The sequence below is a fragment of the Pipistrellus kuhlii genome, unplaced genomic scaffold, assembly GCF_014108245.1.
Source record: "Pipistrellus kuhlii isolate mPipKuh1 unplaced genomic scaffold, mPipKuh1.p scaffold_m20_p_18, whole genome shotgun sequence".
Taxonomy (NCBI): Eukaryota; Metazoa; Chordata; class Mammalia; order Chiroptera; family Vespertilionidae; genus Pipistrellus; species Pipistrellus kuhlii.
Window position 1 is genome coordinate 12,539,318 of NW_023425493.1, and position 20,952 is coordinate 12,560,269.

Here is a 20,952-nt window from a genome sequence, read left to right on the forward strand (position 1 = left end):
GACAAAAGAAGTAACCATTTGGATATAAGGGGGCAGCACACCAGGTAGAGCATCAGTGAAATAAATTGAAGGCAAAAACAATTTGAAATGTTTGAGGAAAAGAAAGGAGATCATTTGTTTATAGTGTAGTGGGTGAGGGTAATAGAATATGGGGCTATGGGAGAAGTAGCCAGGAGACATCTATGACAGAGTAAGGATGTTGGCTTTTATTCAAGTGCATTGGGGAACATTGGACATCTGAAGCAGTGATCAGAACATATTTACATTAAGAAAAAAATCACTCTGGCTGTTGTTTGGGGAAGGGATTGTAGAAAGATAAGACAAGAAGCAATGAAAAGGCTAATAAAGTAGTCTCAGGCAAGAAATTATGATGGCAGGATCTTCTAGGCTTCTAGCAGAGATACTTTGAGTCCATGGTACCTGTAATGAAATAAATTTTGGGAGAGAAGAATTTGGGATAATTTCTTAGATTTGGCTTGAGCAATCAAGTGAACTAGATGATGGACAATGTGCTATCTTTTATATATTAGTGATACTTTCTTTGTTATCTCTGTGAATTAGGAAGTTGTGCATATAGCATACAAATGTCACTTTCATATGCTGGATAAACTGTTACTGAAAAAGTAAATGAGCAGGTTTTTTTTCATAATATGAATATTTATGATTTGTGGCATTTGTTTTCCTCTGCTTACATAATTCACATGAGTCTCTTGGACTCATTTTCTTTCATTCAGTCAGAAATGTATTGCATGCTTACTGGGATACAGTCTTAGTTCTAAAATAGACAAAGACTGCCCACATGGAACTTACATTATAAAAGCCGGACAGACAGTAAATAAATACTTAAGTAAATATATGTCAGATGGAGATAAATAAAGGAAGGGATGCCAAAAGGGTGAGGTAGAGATTGCTATTTTATATAGAGTGGTCCCCTTAGTAAGAAGGGACATTTGGCCAGTAACTTGAAGGAAGTGAGAGAGGGAGCAGCAGTGTGGATACAGGAGGGAACAATATCCTGGTAAGAGAGAATAGTACAATACATAGGCTTGGAGGCAAGAGTGTGTACTTGGTGTACAAGAAGCAGGAGTGTCAGTGTGGTGGAAGCAGAATGGGAAGAGTGGCAGGAAATGAGCCTAGCAAGATGGGGAGGCAGGTGGGCAGATCCTGCGTGGTCTTGTAGGCCACTTTAAGAACTTGATTTTTATTGTGGCAAGATGGGGACCACTGTGGCTGCTTTGTAGAAAATAGAAGACAGAAGGACAAAGGCAAAAGCAGAACAGTTTGGAAGTTGTTGCAGCAATCCAGGTGAAAATGATCGAGGCTTGGACAAAGTATTAATGGTGGAGGTGGTGATAAATAGTTATTAGATTCCGAATGTATTTTGAGGATAGAACTGATATGATTCTACCTTGCTTGACTCCAGGGTTTTGGCTCAAAGAGCTGAAAGAATAGAGTTTCCATTTACTGAGATGGGAAAGCTGAGGGAGAGGCAGATGTAGAGGGAACAATCAGAGATTTAGTTTGGACATGTGAGTGTGAAATGTTTATTAAATCTAGATGGTATATACGGAGTAGGCAATTGGATATACCAGTTGAGATTTTAGGAGAGAGGTTTAAAATGCTTGTTTTTGTTAATGAATCTCTTACTTTGACTCTAAGGAAGAAAAAGTGGGAAAATAATTGCATTCAGTAAAGGCCATGAGTGTTGTTGAAACCTTTTAAGTTCCTAAGATTATGGATTAAATCATATTCATAATACATATTCCAGCATTTAGCAGAATGCTTAGTATATGGAAAGTGCTCAGTGTATAATTGTTGAATACTGAGTTGGAGGAAAAATGAATGACTAGGTTAGAAGAAAATGTTTGGAAAAGACTTTGAATGTGCACCAAATGGATGGGAGATGGAAAGTAATTTCTACCCAAGTTATTTGGAGATCTAAGGAGTGAAATTATTATCTTTTCATTAACTAGTTTAAAAATTTATAAAACTACTATGTAAAGAAATTAATTTGAACTATGTAGAAGTATACAAAATAGAATTAAAACGCTCCCTTCCTATTCACTTTAATGCCCAGCTTCATTCTCTAGAAATAGCGGGAAATTTCCTGTGTATATAAACATATACTCCCTACCTGTCTGCTTAAAAAACAACACATAAATGAATCTTAAATATTGTTTTATAGCTCTTCCCCCTCCCCCCATCTTAACAATGTATCTTGGACACCTTTCCTTTTCAGTGTATATAGGTTTGCAGTATAGTATAATGCTTAAAAACAAGGATTCTGGAGCCAGTTCACCATTTACTAGTTGTATGACTTTGGACAAGTTACTTAACTTTTTTTGTGCCTAGTATGTTTCCCTATCTATAAAATAGGGGTGATAATATTTACCTACCTCATAGGACTGATGTGAGGATTAAATAGTTGATATGTGTCAGTACTTAGAACAGGGCCTAGTACATAGTAAACACTATGTGAATATTTGAAAGCATTGCTCTAATTTTTTTGAATAGATACAAAATATTTGGTAGTATAGATTTATCATAATTTATTTAATTACCCCCTGTTAATTGGTATTTAAATTGTTTCTAGTGCTTTTACTGATATATTTTTGTTTTTTGAGAACTAATTTTAAGAGAAATTTCTTGCAGTAGAATTGCTGGGTCAAAAGATGATTTTGATCATTGGTCCAGCAATATTTTATCATACATATTAATTTAAAGTTTCAATTTTAGTCAAGCAAATTTAAATTTAACAATTTTTTTTGCAATCTCGCAAAAACACACACACAAACAACCCAAAACAAAAACAAAAACCCCCACACACATGCACAAAACCCCACAACCCCAATAGATTAAAATCTGATGAGATACAAAGACAGAGTTTTAATTAAACCTTATGAAATACTATTTTCATAGCTTAACATAGCTAATATCTACTATTTTATATGCTTTAGTGGGACTTAGAAAGGTGTCAATTAGATTTTTAAAGTGTCAAAAATCATAAGTATGTTTGGTATTTCTATTTCTATTTTGTGGTTTAGCCAATAATAGGATTTTTTAAGGTTAATATTTTTTAATGTTAAAACAGTAAGATTGACTTTGTGTATGTTTGTTGGGTCTGATCTTATCTCTATAGAAAATAAAGCCCAAACAGTTTTTGTGGGTGAGAAACTTCAGTAGGAATAATGTATTTTTGTAAATTATGTGATTTTCATGATTTCATAATTTAAAAAAAGTATGTGATAGAACCAACATATTTGTTTCTGTAGCTCCATATTGAGCACTAAATTTAAGTGGGCACCTAGAAAAGGATGAAGAAGAGCTAAAACAGTTTATATCTTGCTTGAACATGCAGAATTTTTATAATTTAATTTGAATACTTGTTTAGGTTAAGAACAAATTCCATAAGTGCCAGCAAATACATTTAGTAATTTTACCTAAGAATGAAAGAATGGAAATTAAATAAGATGCTCTATTTGGTAAACGTGCAAATATCCAGTAAAGCAAATTGCTATGAAGATGGCACCAATGCACATTGCTTGTAGGAGCAGATCCTGAGGATAAATAACAGCACATATCAGAAGCATTAAAAGTATTGATCTAGTACTGTCATTTCCGGGATTCTGTTTTGATGAAATAATCAGAGATGCCAAGCATTTGTATGTAAAAGTATGTATTATTTTAATTCAAATAGCAAAAGCTGGAATAAATAAGTGTTCATTAATAGAGGAGCATTTAAATACATCATGAGACCTGTCACATATGCTATATAGCTAGCCTTCAGGTTCATATTCTCATGGAAATTAGAAATTGTTTATGAAATGATGCTAGTCATGAATAAAATGACTGAAAATAAATGTACTAATAGTTAATAGTGATTGTGCATAATTTATATATTCTGAATTTTTTGCTTTCCTGTTTATTTAAAATTTTTAAACACTAGGACCATATATTTGTTTTAAAATAGGAAGATTACATGATAAAAAATAATGACATTTTAAATATTTTTGGACCTTTTTCCTTGAGAGGGTTTCAAAAATTTGTAAAAGACACTATCTTTTTATAACCCACTCTAATACCTATTATTTTATATGCTAGTTGGAATTCTCTCCCTGCAGTTATAAAGGCCCTGGAGTCTGGTAAAGGAGATAATAAAAACATTAAAGTATTATTAGTATGAAATAGAATATTGTCTAGAGCAGTGTTTCCCAAACTTTTGACACATGTGTACCCCTTCTATAATTTTCGTAATGCTGAGTATCCCTCGTACTCATGAGAACATAGAATTAGGCACAGCTAAGCACTGTGCAGTGCATATCCCCACCAAACTCCAGTGCAACGCGTACCCCCACCAAACTCTTGCCGTACCCCTGGGGATGCGCGTACCACACTTTGAGAAACACTGGTCTAGAGGATAGAGAGATTATAGGAGTTCTGTCCAGTAAGGAGATATAAAAAAGAATGGTAAAATAAAACAAATTCTGAAGGACCTTCAAGAATGGGTGGGATTTTGACAAGCAGATATTGGGGAAACTAATAGGAAAGAAAGTTCTAAGTGGTAGGTATAGTTTGAAAGAAAGCCCAGCATGGTTATATGTGGAGCAATCTGGTCCAGATGAATTTTGCAGTGAGAACTTAAGGGTTGATACTGTATTACTGAGAGTTTCAAATACCTTTATAAAGTTGGTATATCATTCAGTAGGTGGAGGGGATTTGGGTTCTTGAATGGAAAATGACATAATAAGATCTGTGCTAAATTAGAAGCAATTATGGTAGCAATTAAGTTGTAGCTATAACTTTATTCCAAGAAAAAGAGTGGTCAAAGGAATTAAAAGAAGAGGAAGACTGTGAAAAACATTATGGATAGATCTTATCGGACTTGGAAAATTGTAGAGAGAAAAAGGAAAAGAAAAGTATCCAAGTTTGGTCTAAAGCTTCTCTGACAGAATGGCTCAGAAGTCAGAAAGAGGAAGAATTTTGGGGCCAAAAATAAAGAATTTATGCACCTTGAATTTTTTATTTCAGCAGCTCATCCAGGTGAAATTGGCCTAAGAATGAATGAAATTTTTCCTGGAACTTGAGTACATGCTGTTTCCTGCTGATCCCTGGAGCTTCATGCTGAAGATACTGTCTGGTTTGTGATGGCATGTCTCCTGATGAGTTGCCATCTGAGTTAACAAGCATTGACTAAGTGTCTGTCATGTCCTGCGCACTGTATAGGAAGTACATATGCAAAAACGAAAAAGATGTGGTTCCATCCTTACAGTAGTCACTATCTAGGAGAATTGAAAATAGCACATTTTTTTATATTGCATATAGGAATCCCAGCTGCAGGTTTAGGCATTATTGTTAGTGTACCACAGTAGAGCTATTTGTGACAAGAAGGGTGTCGTTACTGTTGTCAAAAGACTAAAATGGAGCCAATGCATAGCTCCTTGTACGAGTGAGTGAGTTTCAAAGCCATATATGAATGTTTAAAATTAAGTTTTAATGTGGGGACATAAGAAAAACTAAGTATAATCTAGTGAGAACAGAAAGTTAGCTAAGAAAAAATGAGAAGGTAATGTTTAAACTTCACAATGTACTATGTACTACTATGATAAAAATAGTAGTATATAGTGAATTATACAGGTTTAAGAAGACTGTTAACTATGTCACTGATAGAGGAGCTGCATGAGTATTTTAGGATAATACTATGACGGATACCCTTTATTGAGCAGTTACTCTATGTGAGGCATATCATGAGCCTTTTATGTATTTATCAAATTCCTCTAAATGAAATGAAATGAGAAGTAGAAAAAGTGTTTTTTGGATGCTTTCATTCTAATACTTTTTACACATGTAATTGACTGTCAATGATTATTACCCTTAAGATTTACTTACCCTTGGTAAATGATAATATGGTAATGCTTAATAACAGCATTAAAAAAGTGTTGAAAAAATTGCTTTCACCATATTAATAAAGAGTTTCATTTTTAACACCTGATTTCTCACTTTTAGAAGCCATAGTTATATCTTCACAAAGTATGCTTCTGCAATTACTGTTTATAAGATTTCGGGATCAAATTTAACCTTGTAATACTGTTTCTAGTAAGTAGAGCTTTGGTAGGTTTTGGTTGCTTATAGTTTATTTAATCAATGATTCTAATTAGCAAAAGAGATTTAGTTTTTAGTGATAAAAACAAAACAAATGAAAAATAAGGTGAAATAGTTACCTAACAAGTATTGTTAGGAAAACATTGGATTATTTTATTTCTGTGATTTTTGTAAAGTTGGTTTTTATGTTTTTAGCTTTTATATAGGTTTCTAATATATATATCAGAATACATAATTAGAATTACAATAGCTTGCCTCATTAATGGCTGCCAATTAATATTCAGTTGCATTACTTAGTCTCATACTACACATGATGTGTATAAGGAGGGGAGAAAATGGGAAAATATTATTAATATGTCATTTATAATGGCATAATTATATACCAGATCCAAATCTCTCCTCTAATCTTGGACTGGGCATTTTTTAAATGCAATAATATTATTGACTTTTTTTTTTTTGACCAGTGAATTATACAGTTTTAAGCGTCACTTATTTATAAATTTCCACTTGACCAAGGGGCCATGCTTGAAAAAATTATTACATAAACAAATCAGAACACAATCAGCTATTTCTAAAGTTAAATTAGATTTAACTTTAAAGCAGAAAGTCAGCTGTGATATTTCATATTAGTATTTGTTATAACTAATTTCCCTTTAAAGGAAGAAATAAGTTGTCATTTCAGAAATAATTGATATTAGGGGATATGCTAACACTGTATTCACCAGTCAGCAATAACAAAAGACATTTTATTAAAATGCTTGTCTTTCAGCATACTTGATATATTAATGGGTGGGTATCATTGACTGGCTCCTAGTTGATTATTCGAATACCTTTTGCTTTTCTAGTGACTTCAATAAGTATCTGTTAATTTAGGGATCTTAAAAGTTTTTTTTGTTGCACTTGTTCACAGGTGGCAAACTGTGGTCATACGTCAGTAAATTTCTCAACAGAAGTCCTGAAGAAAGCTTTGATGTCGAGGAAGTGAAAAAACCTGCATTTAGGAAAGTTCACCTGCAACAGCCGACTTCCAGTCCTCAGGACAGCAGCAGCTTTGAATCCAGAGGAAGCGATGCTGGACCCACGCTTCCGGTTCTGCCTCTGAAAAGCAGTCTTACCCTGAGCTCTCAAGATGATAGCAACCAAGAGGATGATGGCCAAGATAGCTCGCCAAAATGGCCAGATTCTGGCTCAAGTTCAGACGAAGAATGCACTACTAGTTATTTAACATTATGCAATGAGTATGGGCAAGAAAAGATTGAACCAGGGTCACTGAGTGAGGAGCCTTTCATGAAGATGGAAGGAAATGGTGTCGATACCAAAGCTGTTGAAGGCTTCCCCACACACCTTGTTGCTGACAGGCACAGCCCCAGCACCCAGCTGATGGCACATGAGCTGACATTGTCCCCTGGAAATGATGACCTGGAAACAGTTAGTTCTCCAAGGACATCAGATGCCCTCAGTAGATCTAAAACCAGCTCCATGGAATTCTTTAGGATAGACAGTAAGGATAGCACTAGTGAACTCCTCGGACTTGATTTTGGAGAAAAAATGTATAGTCTAAAGTCAGAGCCTTTGAAACCATTTTTTACTCTTTCAGATGGAGACAAGAGTTTTAATATTAGTGAAAGCAAAGTTATAGCTCAGGACACCATTAGCAGGGGCTCTGATGACTCTGTCCCAGTTATTTCTTTTAAAGATGCTGCTTTTGATGATATCAGTGGTACTGATGAAGGAAGGCCTGATCTTCTTGTAAATCTACCTGGTGAATTGGAGCCAACAAAAGATGGTGCAGCAGTGGGACCTACTAAGTTTACACAGACTAATGCAGGCATAATAGAAAGTAAGCTATTGGAAGCCCCCGATGTTTTATGCCTCAGGCTTAGTGCCGAACAGTGCCAAGCACAGGAAGAAGGCTCGGAAGAACTGAGTGACCCCTCTAGGCTTCCACCTGATGGTGTAACAGAGAAACACTACGTACAGGGGAGTCCTGGGATGTTATTTGCAGCTGCTGTTGATCATAGTAGTTCGGACATTTCCTTGATGCATAGCCCGCACCCTAACTTTCAAGGACTTGGAGGGGATGAGTCGGCAGTGACTGCAAACAACACAGAGGAAAGCGTATTCCCTGCTTCTGACCCACTCTCAGGTGCTAACGAATACGATGCAGACACGGACACTTTAAAAACGGAGGAAGTCTTTCTGTTTACAGATCAAGCTGATGATTTGGCTGAAGAGGAACAGACTTTATTTCAGAGAGTCTCTGTGACTAAGGGAGCCAGTGGGCAAGCACTAGAAGGAGACAAGGAGATACATCAGATTTTTGAGGACCTCGATAAAAAATTAGCACTGCACTCCAGGTTTTGCATCCCAGAGGGCTGTATTCAGAGATGGGCAGCTGAAATGGTGGTAGCCCTTGATGCTTTACACAGAGAGGGAATTGTGTGCCGCGATTTGAACCCAAACAACATCTTATTGAATGATAGAGGTCAGGAACTTTTGCAAATGCATTTCTTTTTATTCGCTATTGCTTCCAATTAACTGAGTAGGCGTTTTATCTTGTAATTAGTATCTTCATTTCCTATCTAGAGCTTCATTATCAGTGCAGCAAATTCACCCCCAGTAATAGCTTCTAGTACTTAATGATGCCATTATTCTTAATGATACTGTTTTTAGCTACAAAAGGAGTAATTACAGTTCACTTCTGCAGAAAATGGAAGAGAAAAATGTTTTGATTTCTCCTGTCGTTTTGTTTTTAGGACACATTCAGCTAACGTATTTTAGCAGGTGGAGTGAGGTTGAAGATTCCTGTGACAGCGATGCCATAGAGAGAATGTACTGTGCCCCAGGTTAGAGTCATCTCCTACAATGTTTTGCTTGCAAAAGTAGCCCGCAGCTCTCATTTCTTTATGGAAGTTGTATTTGTCACTAGCAATTCACATATATGTTGTATTTGGTTTTCTCCTTAACCCTTCAAAAAAGGAAATTGAAACCATATATAATCGATAGGGGTGTGTGTGTGTGTGTGTGTGTGTGTGTGTGTATGTGTTTATTTGTTGTTAAAGGGGTTTGTATTTTTTGTTAGAAATGTCTTAACTCCTTAGTGTTTAGAAAGAACTTTAGATACCCTGAGTCTCTTTAAATGGATGATTTTTATTAAGATGTGAGAGGTAATTGATTAAATAGGTAAAATTCCTAAGGCTAAAAATATGGGTAAAATATAGAATTAAAAATTTTTTAGAGTAGATTTTAAAGAGCTCATTCCATATTTTGAGACATTTTAGAAAGCATGTTCTTGTTTTAACATAGCCTATTTTGTTAAATATTTGACATAACAGGTTTCTCTTTCTCTTACTGTATTATTTTTATTCTTTTAATTAGAGATTTATTTCTAGAGATGTTAGATCCTTTGTTGAAATCTACAGGTCACTTGAGCATATGAATTGTATTTGAGTTAGTTTCTCTTTGTCTGAGTCCAAAGTTTGTTCACCTTTTGCCTATCAGTCAGCCTCTTTGGATAGCCAAAGCTGCTTCATTTGTCACCCCAAGGGCTTTCAAAGGAGGTTCAAGCTGATTATGTTGACATGATCTGCTTAGTTGTTGATTAATACAGTATTTAAGTACTTACTAGCTAACCAGTGTATTATTGATGCTAACATTGCTTCACTGCATAATGGGAAATGATTATAATTAGGATTGAAGGAGCTATATTGTTTTAGTTACAACCTTCATTGTTACGAATGATTTCTGTAATGGGGAATTTCAAAGTTTTTCAACTTGCAGAGCAAATACCCTAAAACTTATGTTCTGAAAACAATGATTTGAATTTTCTTCTTACCTTACTCTCTTTCTTCTCCAAAATTAGGGCTCTTTGTTTTTATGTCTTCCTAAGGGCCATAGAGCATGCTTACATTTTCTTGTTTCTCTCAAATACATAATATTATTCTGTTTTTTGAAACCTTATTAGTATGATTTAGTTAATGGGATAACAAAAATGTTTTCATAGAAAAATCACTTTGTTAAGGTTATCTAGTTCTTTTTTTTCTTTTCTTTCTTCTTTTTATTTTTAACAGACTCTCCTCTTTTCTAATTTGGTAAGAAAATACACTTATTAGTTATACTGAATTTGAGATTTTAGAATCAAAATTAAGTCTAGGGATTTTTAAAAAGTGGAATCCTATTAAACTTTGAAGTCCAGTGCAGTGTAAACCTTAGATCAAAACCAAAGATTTATGGAGCACTGTTTAATGTTTATACCTGACTTGTTATTTCCTGTTAGTGTTGTTACTTTCTTACTGGAAACTCTGTAGGGTTGTACTTTGGCATTCTAGCAGATTAATTTTCTTCAGTTTTAAGTACAGTCATGTTTACTGTTATGTTATATAGCATGTGGACCTCCTTAGAGTTTAAATATGTGTGGAACAAAATCATACCACACTCCATTAATAGATACAACTTTCAATTTTGTGTCCTGAAATACTGAATTTAATAGATCAGTATCCAAGTTCTATTTTTTAAGCTACCCCCCCCCCCAGAAATCACAATTCTTACAGTTGACCAGCAGGTGGCAGTCTACCATTAATGGATTTTTGCTCTCATCTTCCAGGTTGTCTGTCCTTCACTAACATTCAAAAGAAGCTATAGTCTGAAGAAGGGTTTTGTTTTAATTATTTGCATAAAATAATTGTACTTTTAAGCTTTGTGAGTTGCAAAAGTATCCTAGATTATGGCTTGCATTGAAAAATGTGGAAAGTCTCTTTATTCCTTGGGCTTTTTAGTTTGTTTTATCAATAGGATAAAATAAAACCAATACCCCTGTAATGGTCTTAGCTGAAAAGCAATGCTAGAATTCTAAGTTAGGTGATCTTAAATCTAGAGAGTTACAGGACTTAATGAAGTCTGTGTATTGCTTCCCCTTGCTTACAATACAAAGGTAATTAGAGCAAAAATTTATAAATTACTGCATCTCAAAATTGAAGGGCAGTCCTATTGATAAAAACTACAAGTAGGCTTTCCTCCTTCTCTCAAAGAGGTGGGAGTAATGATAATATACTAGTATTTCGACACTCAAAAATCACAAATCAATGAATACAGGGTGACATAGAGAACTTAGTCCTCTTTTGATCTATCTACCCTTAGAAACATTAAGTGTTTAACTAATTCTTCTCCACCTCCCTGCCCTTCCTTTTTCCATCGCTGACCTTCATATTATTGTCCAAGTAACTCTAAAGCATATTAAGCTGATGATGTTTGCTTAGAAAGTGAAGTTGTCGCAAGATTACGGTGAAAACGATTCACTTCTGTTTAAACAGTGTGCAACCTCTACCCCTTCCACTCCTCCCTCCTGGGAATCCTTATCACATATTTGTCCTAAAAACATTACCCACCTGTCCTGTACTTTATAGTATCAGCAATATATCTTTTTATCTTGTGGATGATGTGCCTTTATATTTTGAGAAAAAATTTCTAGTAACAGATTCGGTTTACATGGACAGAAACTTGAGCAAATGCCAAACTAGCAGGGGGGCCATTATTCTCCTCTATAAATAAGTTTAAAAAAAGAAAGAAACACACACACACAGAAACCTGTGAATCAACATGTTTTGGTCTAATTGAGGGGAAAAGCAAGATAGATAAATTTTGAAATGCAAATGATCACCTTCTGTTATTTAAGTATAGTTTTCTGCCAACTTTGTGATCTTAGATTTTAAAAAGTCAGTCATTTCAACAATGCATATATACTGCCAAGGATGTCTGATGTTGACAAGCTTCTGTAACAAAATGAAGAATGTTTTTTAAAAAGTTGCGACTTTTTATTTTAAAGAAAACAAATCTAACAACAAAAAGACAAAAACCACGGAGCATTCTCTGTCTACATCTGTGAAAAAGCCAGCAAATAAATGGCTGCAGCTGCAGGCCCATCAAGAGGGTCTTGAGAATACGAATTCACTGATCAAACCCAGCCCTGTTTTCAAAGTAGAAGCCCTTCCTTTTAGGTTCACTTTGTATTTTTAGATTATCTAGGATGACTCTCTAGAAAGGTTTTACTTTAAATAAACATCATTCATGGTAAATGGGTTCCTTTCATACCAGAGAAACAGAAAGGAGTTCAGGAAGAGCAAAGAGCAAAGAAATTGTCCCCAAAGTAGGAATAGATTGTATAGCATGACAATACAAATATAGCACCGTCCAGTTTCCATATTAGGAGACTTTTAGATGCTGTATTAAGAGACTTTTAGACAGGCTCCCCTATTTTCCATTGTGAGAGATTATAGAATAAAAACGGGAGTAAATTGATTCTTCTTCTTCAGAGGACTTCCTTGTAGTTTCTCTGATTTTATTTCTATTTGCACATACACAGGCACGCAAAGGATTTTGTGTGTTTTATCATTGCAACTATTTATCATAATATAGAATAAATTTTTGTTATAAAATTTCAAGTATGAAGAAAAACTAAAATGTCAAGAAAGTATTTTTCTTAGTCTTTTTTAGCAGTCTTGCTTGAGGTCTTTTTAGACTTGAGGATTTATAGGTGAATATAAGTGTAAATTGACAAAGTCTAAAATGCTCTTTACTGCATCCCAATCTCTATGCTCCCAGATGTCAAATGACAGCTTTGCTTCCTCTCGTAGGCGATTTCACACTTGGAAACAGCTCACAGCTGACAGGGAAAAGTGAAACATAGAAAAATCATGCCGAACACCATCTCTGAAATTCAGTTTTAGAGCATGACATTTATTTACTACCATCCTTTGCTCTTCTAGCCTGACTTTATCAAATAGTCCATGAATATATTTTTTGAGAGTAGCCTCCCATGCTCTTCTCCATAAACATGTTTCACACACAATTTGTTGCTTTTTAAGCATGGTGCTCTATGTGATAGTTACGTATTTGATAATTAGTTCTAGGACTCAGATCATGTGTGGTTGAAAATATCATGAGGCTATCATAAGATTAAAAATTTGCGATGGAATTGAGAATTGCTAAACCTTGATATTTGTTCCCATATCAGCCATTAACTCATTGCATGACCTTATTGTGCAAGTTACTTAAGACTTTCCAGGACTTACTTTACTGGTAGTAAAATAGATTAGTTGAGTATAAAAAAGATTACAGATGTCAAATCATCTAATTTCCTTCTTATACAAAATATAGTAAAAATTCAAGTCCATCTTATTCAGGCAAAAGTTTTACCCCCAAGGGCAAATACTGATTTCTTGTCTAATATTGGTAGGGTTAAAATAATTATTTAACTTGGGGAACTTTCTAAGTATGTATTTTTACTCATAGAGTTGTACATAAAGAATGTATTGTGGAGCCTGGCTGGCTGAAGTGGCTCAGGTGGCCAAATGTTGTCCACACAATGAAAAGTTGCTGGTTTGATTCCCAGTCAGGATACATCCCTTGGTTGTGGGTTTGATCCCCCGTCAGGGCACTTACGAAAAGCAACTGATCTCCCTTCCTTCCCTCCTACCCTTCTTCTCTGTAAGCATGTCCTCAGATGAGGGGCAGGGGAGGGGAAATAAAATACATTGTAGAAATGAGAGATTTATGGAAAATATTTAGAGGAAAAAAATCAAGACACAAAGCTTTTGAGTAGGGTGAAATTTGAATGCCAAGAGTCTCAGCAAACAAAATTACTTAAAGAAGAATCATTTAGATCTGAGAATTTTGGGATGAGGAGTCTAATTTTAGGAATGCAAAGTTGATAGAGAAAGCAAACAAATATTGATGTGTATTTTGCAATACTAATGATATAACCAGGAAATACAGGTATATCCCTGGTGTAGTCTCTCCCCACCTCCCATTCCCAAAGTAGAAAGAAGAAAAAGGGAAGAGGTAGCTTTTAGAAATAATTTTAAGAGTAAAATATTTGTGCTTAATACTTACACATTATAGTTCACAACAGTAACTCTTCTGTTTGATGCATCCTTAAACAAAACTTCAACAGTAGCTTTCTTGTTCATTGTAAATGTTTTAGTGTTTCCCTTGAATGATTACCAAGTACTTTTAATGTTTTGCCCTCAGTTGCTATTGTCATAAAAAATGAAATCTGTACCTTTGAAAGAGAATCATTAACTTTTCAAGTTTGTGATAGAGTAGTGAAAATTTTACACTAAGCATTCCCTGATGCAGTTCTTGTATATTGAAGAAACTTGTGCCATGAATATAGAGCCTTATTAGGATAAACAAGAAGAGCTTCAAGGCAACTCAAGTCCTAATTGTTCTAAAGCCATTCTAAAGTAAAGAAGATTAAATATGCATTTGAGGTTCTAGACCTTAGGATCCATCCCTAGGTAGGATGTGTCCTGGAGCCCTCATAAACTGCTAGCTAGCTACTCTGACCAAATCACTAGTTTCTCTAGCATGTAAAATACCGTCATTTTGAATCTCCATGAAGTAGCCAGGGCTTACTTCTCCTAAGCAATTATTCACAAATACTTCTTCAAATAAATCTTTTAAAATGCTAAGACTTTAAAAAAAAGCAAGTGAAATTGCTGAAGTTCCTTTACTAGCAGTGCTTGTAGGTCTGCCCGCCTAACAGAGCCGCAGAGCCGCAGAGAGAGGGAGCTGCGTCTGTCATTTTCACAATGTTCAGTTAGCCTTTTTCCCATCCATCAACTTTAATGGCGTTGGCTGGGCAACACTGTGACACCCAATGACTATTCAGAATGGAGTTGTTGTTGATATGATCAATGGAAAATGGAGCATGCTGTTGGTTTTTTTCCTACTAGAAATGCAGGATCAGAGAGAAGGCAAGATTGTATAGAGCTCAGAATTATAATTATAATCAGTCAACCGGAAGTCATATGGTAGCTACCCGTTTCTCATTTTATTTCACAAGAATACGGTATAGTAATGACACCTATAAACTATCTTGAACAAGTAATTCTTGGCCTGGAATGCTGAATCAAGTTAAATCAAGGAGTTTTGACTCAAGTTGTGCAGATAATTGCAGGAAACCTCAGAACATGGCTGCCAGATCACCACGACAACAGGAAGAGTAGAGCTGGGAAGTGGGAGAAATGCAGAATTTGGTATTTTGTCAAGCCTAGACTGAGCTGACGGTGGTGTACACCTACATCCTGTTCCCCACGTATAGCAAAACAAGCCCAGGGTTCCAGGTAATTGAATTAATGTGGTGTCAGGAAGCAAGGCTAGAGGGTGGGATGAGCCAAAAAAGCAGGAAAGGTGGACCCAACCCACACCCCTCCCTTCACTTTGTGGCCACCTGGGCAGCAGAGCCCCAGCCTTGCAGACTTCTTTCTGCAAAGTGCTGGCCTCTGTCATTGGCTTTCTCTGGATAATAATCTAATGAATTGGTGATACAGGCCACTTCTAAACGGTCCAGATACCCTCCTTGACAAATACTCATTTGAATGCAATGTTGGAGGACTTTATGAAATGTAGAAATGCTAATTGGGCAGCCAACATTGTTTGAAATAGGATAAAATTAGAAAATAGGAGGAAAAAGGCCATTTGAAATGCTAGGGTAGGAAATGCAAGATCCAGGTTCTAGTTAGTCTCTCACTCTGAGAATTGAGATCTGCACAGACTTTAGGCAAGTAAATTTCCTTTGCCTTTGACTACCTTCTTTCAAAGGCACAGTCTCTTTCAACGGTTTTATACCAATACATTTTTATTTTTTATTTTTTTAATTAAATTATTATCTGTGTACATTACCAATACATTTTAAAACTTTAAACTTCTAAACTTTGATGAGTTAGGTTATAGGTATTGGAGGAACAATCTAAACTTGGAATGAAAATAAAATTCGATTCTCATAGTTTGTGTGGATTTTAATTTTGCTTTCATTCAAAACATTTAGTCTTGTTTGTGGAAACTAAAAAAAAAAAAAAAATGTCTTTATCTATATGTATATATATAAAAGCCTAAGCAGCCAGCTGACTGGCTGACAGGCCTGTAGTTATGACATGCACTCACCACTAGGGGGCAGATGCTCAATGCAGGAGCTGCCAAAGGACAGCAACTTTGTGGAGTGCCCTCTTGCACTCTGGGACCCCTCGGGGGATGTTGGACTGCCGGTTTCTGCCCAATCTCCGCAGGCCAGGCCAAGGGACCTTATTGGTGCACGAATCCATGTACTGGGCCTCTAGAATTTAAAATAATGTCTTTGGAGAAAACTACAGTGCACATAAATTAATTTGATTTTGACAACATTTAAATAAAATTTCTAATGGATACTAAATACGTCACTAGGCCAGCAGCTAGATATTGGAGCCAGCTTACATCTTTTTATAGCACACTTCATGTCTTTGTGGGCCTGGATTCCTTACATTGAAAAGGGGCAGGGGAAACTTTCAGAGATGTCCCAACCCTGCCTTCTTCCTGCTCCCAGGGCTTTTTAGCTCTTTCCTCTGCCATGTGTTATCCGTGCCAGAACAAACTTAATGTAGGGATGCCGAGGGAAGCATTGAAAAGGGTCCCTGCAGTACCCACTGTAAGCCACTACCATGTTTTGCCTGGACTACTGCAGTCATCAGCACCCACTGTAAGCCACTGCCATGTCTTGCCTGGACCACTTGCAGTCATCATCTGCCTGGCTCCATTCTCACCCTACTTTTGTTTCATCCAGCAGGCAGAGCACACTTTAGATCATGTCTGAAACTTTCTAGCCTACCACATGTAAAAGTGCCCAATGGTACCTAAAGAAATGAATGTGATGAGGCCTTTTTAGGTGTTTTGAAAGCCTTGAATGAGCAGTGCTACCAAACACCTGATTGATATATTTACTCAGCAAACATTTATTAATGGCTCCTGTGTCCCGGGCAGTGTGTGTAGGAGCTAGGAATAAAAGACATAATTGGTATAAGATTGACAGTTACTCTTGAAGATTTATATATATAAAAAAAAGAAAGTACCCAAACAGAAGACATATACTATAGGTTAACTAGGACATTTATAGACCTTTACAGGTGAATGGTTGTTTTTATAGAACGGTAATTTACCAACCTAACAAAAGATATGCTTAGCTGTCCCTCTTCTTGCAGTTTGGTTCCATGTAATGTTGGATTCAAAAACATTCTTTCTTCTGTGTTTCTTTCTCTTTGCTCTTCAGTCATCAGCTGTAGTGGAAGACTAATGCTCAGCCCCTGCCTAGAAAATCTTTATACACAGCAAGCGCTGGTGAGGGAAATTGACTAGAATTTTGTAATTCTAGTCCCTTTCAATTAGCAACAGATGCTGCAGGGAAAGGCTGTCTGTGTAGGAACACAGCACTAATATTTCCATGCGCTAGCTGACGTGGAACACTCATTGCAGAGAAAGATGTGCTTTTCCTCCGTCCAAGTGCGTCAGCATGTCACTGATGATAGATTTTCTTTTTTTTGACGGCACTCTACTCCAATCTAAGACTATTAATGAAGTATGGCTCCCTTAGAAGCAGGCTAACAAATTTTTGATTACTTACAACAGTATTTTAAATCGTACTGAACACTTAGAATTTATAGAAAATTTACTCCGGTTCCCCCCCCCCCCCCCCCCCCCGACACTATAAAAGTGTACATGGCATTTAGTTGTAAGGTTTATAAGAATGTGGCTTAATTTTCATATTGTCTTATTCACTGAATTCCAAAAGCTTCTGTATTTTGGTTACTTACATTTGTTTATTTTTTCCAAAAGAAAGAGTTCTTAGGGTCAATTTTTTAAAATAAAATTTTTAATGTTTTTCTTTAAAAATTGATTTTAGAGAGAGAGGTAGGGAGATGGAGAGATAGAAACATGGCATCAACATCAGTCTGATGCCTCCTGCACACCCCTTGCTGGGGGTAGAGCCCACAACCTAGGGATGTGAACTGACCGGGAATTGAAATGGGACCTCCTGGTGCATGCATTGACACTCAACTACTGAGCCACACCAACTGGCTTAAGGGCAGTTTTTAAAAATCATTTTGGAAAAAATTTCTAGAAAGTATTTTGGAAAAAAATTCTGTGGCATTAGAAAAATGTATTTATCCTTCCTCACCAAAATATACTTACTACTGATAATTATTTTACTAGGAGGCCGGTGCATGAAACTTATGCACTGGGGGCTGTCCCCTCACTCAGCCCAGCCTGCATCCTCTCCAATCTGGGACCCCTTGGGGGATGTCTAACTGCCGGTCCAGGGATTGGGCCTAAACTGGTAGTCAGACATCCCTCTCAGAATCTAGGATTACTGGCTCCTAACTGCTCACCTGCCTGCCTGCCTGATTACTCCTAACTGCCCCCCTGATGGCCTTGTCACCCCCAACTACCCCCCCCCCCCCCCCAGCCTGGTCGCCCCTCACTGCCCCCCTCTGTCAGCCTGGTTGCCCCCCACCCCCTGCTGGCTGGTCTGGTCACCCCTAACTGCCCCCCCTCCCCCTGCTGGCCTGGTCACCCTACACTGCCTGCTGTTCTGTCGTTTGGTTGTTCCTCACTAACTCTCCTGCTTGCCTGGTCACCCCACACAGCCCTCTTTTCAGTCATTTGATTGTCCCTTACTAACCTCCCTGCTGGCCTGGTTGCCCCATGCAGCCTGCTGCTCAATCATTTGGTCATCCCTCACTGGTAGCCTTTTCGGTTATCTGTTCAGTTGTTTCAGTTGCGACGGTTACTTGCCTTTAAAATTGTTCTGTCATTATGACTTAGAGTGCAAAGTCATTTATGTGACAGATTCTCTCAGCATCTAAATATTGGTTTAATTTGACTATTATATAAAAACTTACTTGTAACAATTGCTGCTTTTTCATTGAGGTTTATATGACCTCTTAATAATAGTTCCACAGTTACAGTTTCTTTGAAGTGGTTAAGGGAAACAGCTTAGGAAAAATATTTAAATACTTGTCCTAAATTAAAATAGAATTTCTTTACACGGGAAATTCTTGTCTAATAAATTCTAAGCTTCCTATGTGTGCTATCATGTATTGGAAGGAAGATAGCAACTGAACATACTGCCTGATAGAGGCTGTGGAATTGTCTTGAGATTTTTGGGATGGGTGTGGGCAACTGTATTGTTAGTATTAGTAGAAGTAAATTGAAGGATGAGAGGACCTGTGTGTCTCCCTTAGAAGAAGCACCAGGGAACAGAATCAAGTGACGTCACCAGTTTGTAGGTGTACCTGGACAAACCCGCACAGGCCTGCCTGTGTACCATGAGGGTCTCTGATTTATCCTGCATTGTAACAGGAATGTCTCTTAAAGAGTGAGTTTGGGATGCCGAGGGCACCCCAGTTGCTTGAAATGTGAGATGATTCTTCTTCATGAAGCTTTGTAGAAAGGTTAGTCTTTATTTAAAGCTTGAGTCTGAGATGCATGCTCTAGCTTTTTCCATTTTCTATAAAATTTCCATCATAGTTTTAGCATTATCTTTGGTTATTTCTGAGTCATGTCTTTAACAGGTCTATGTAATTTAAATCATGTAGTCCTAAAAGGCAGGGCCTAAGCCTGTGGATACCCTGTATGATGTCTGTAGTGCTGAGATCAGATGGTCTGTCCCGTGTCTTTCCTACTGCCTCAAGTCTGGGTGGATACTTTGTTTTTTCCCTTCACTTCTCATACAGATATAGACACTTTAGGGTTTCCTGAGTGCAAGCTGTTTTTATACTTTTTTACTTTTCAGGAGTGAGGCTTATCATAGTTACGGTTTTGGGGTCAGGTTAACATGATTATTTTGGGCTATAGGAGGAAGACTCAGTAAACTCTGATTATTATAAAGACTATAAAACTCTCCTATGTTTTAGCAAGCCTTTTGACAACATGGGTTACCAAGGTAGCATAATTTTTTTTGAAAAATACCCTGGCTTGTTGAAGAGTGTTCTATGAGGTGTTGAACGTGAGTGAAATCACTGTAGTCAAAGTACATTTTACGTTGCGATAGTTTTATTGTTATGTGAACTCGTTTATTCACTTGTGGAATAAGAGTATGACTCAGTAAGGTTCTTTGTTGTGTTAGAATATGATCATTGTACTAAAGGGAAGTTCTAGAATTTTACTAAACTGTTCACATGTATTTGATTTCCTTAAAATTCTAGATGATTGGAAATTTATCCTGGAGCTGATTCTGTCTCCATTACATTGAAAGATAATAACAGGTTTATTGACACTGATTCATTTCACTTGCCACCAGGTCTCTTAGAGAAAAGGAAGAGTGGTTGGGTCTAGAAAGGAGAAAGAGGAAAATTGAGCATTGCTAGCTCATTTTAGCATAATCCCACTCCTTGGGCATCTTAAGTTAATGGAGAGGAGAAAAGTTATGAGAAAGGCTCATGAGTACTTTTGAAAACACTTTCAGAATCATAAAATTACAGGTAGGAAGAATGTTAGAGGTCTGGCTGTCCTCATTTTCCAAGAAGCTTAGTAGCACACGGAGCCAAGCCAGGCTCACAGAGCAGCATAGCTCGAGCCCTGTCTATCAGTACATTTCTTCGACTCAAAAGAAGAATATCTAGGATTCTTTGATATCACCATCGTTTTTTGAGGTTAGATGGGAAGAAATCTGGAAATTCGTTTTATTTTCTTATGGAATAGTTTATTTCCCCCCAATCATTTTGTTCGATGCTTGTAGTACTGCTACACTTGTGCAGAATAAAGCCACTGGAAATTGCAAATGTAGAATGTAGTGGCAGTGAAGGGGACACGCATGGAAACTTAACACTTGGGTGTTATAAGAAAAATATTTTGAAAATTGACAAAACTGGTAGAATTTATCTTTTAAAATGTTTCTGCTTTTTTTTTTTCTTTTTTTTTTTTAGGGTTTAAAAAATGTAAGGTAGGAGTTTAAAGGGATTTCTCAGCTTCACCATATTTTATTCTGAAAATAGCTTCACAAACTTATTTGGTCTTTATTTCTATAAGTTTTCTACTTTTGAAGTT

The 20,952-nt window shown here is 36.6% G+C and overlaps 1 protein-coding gene across 11 annotated transcripts in view; it reads left to right on the forward strand.

Annotated features, from left to right (window-relative positions):
* The window catches only part of RPS6KC1 (ribosomal protein S6 kinase C1), a 123,838-nt gene that overhangs the window by 90,549 nt on the left and 12,337 nt on the right, over positions 1-20,952 (forward strand). For 9 of the 11 annotated variants that reach the window (XM_036441909.1, XM_036441907.2, XM_036441912.2 and 6 more), the window contains 2 exons: positions 7,010-8,584; positions 8,856-8,945. In XM_036441909.1, the coding sequence (XP_036297802.1) occupies positions 7,010-8,584; positions 8,856-8,945 (1,665 nt within the window). The remainder of the gene's footprint in view (positions 1-7,009; positions 8,585-8,855; positions 8,946-20,952) is intronic. The other 2 variants (XM_036441910.2, XM_036441913.2) reach the window with 1 other exon arrangement.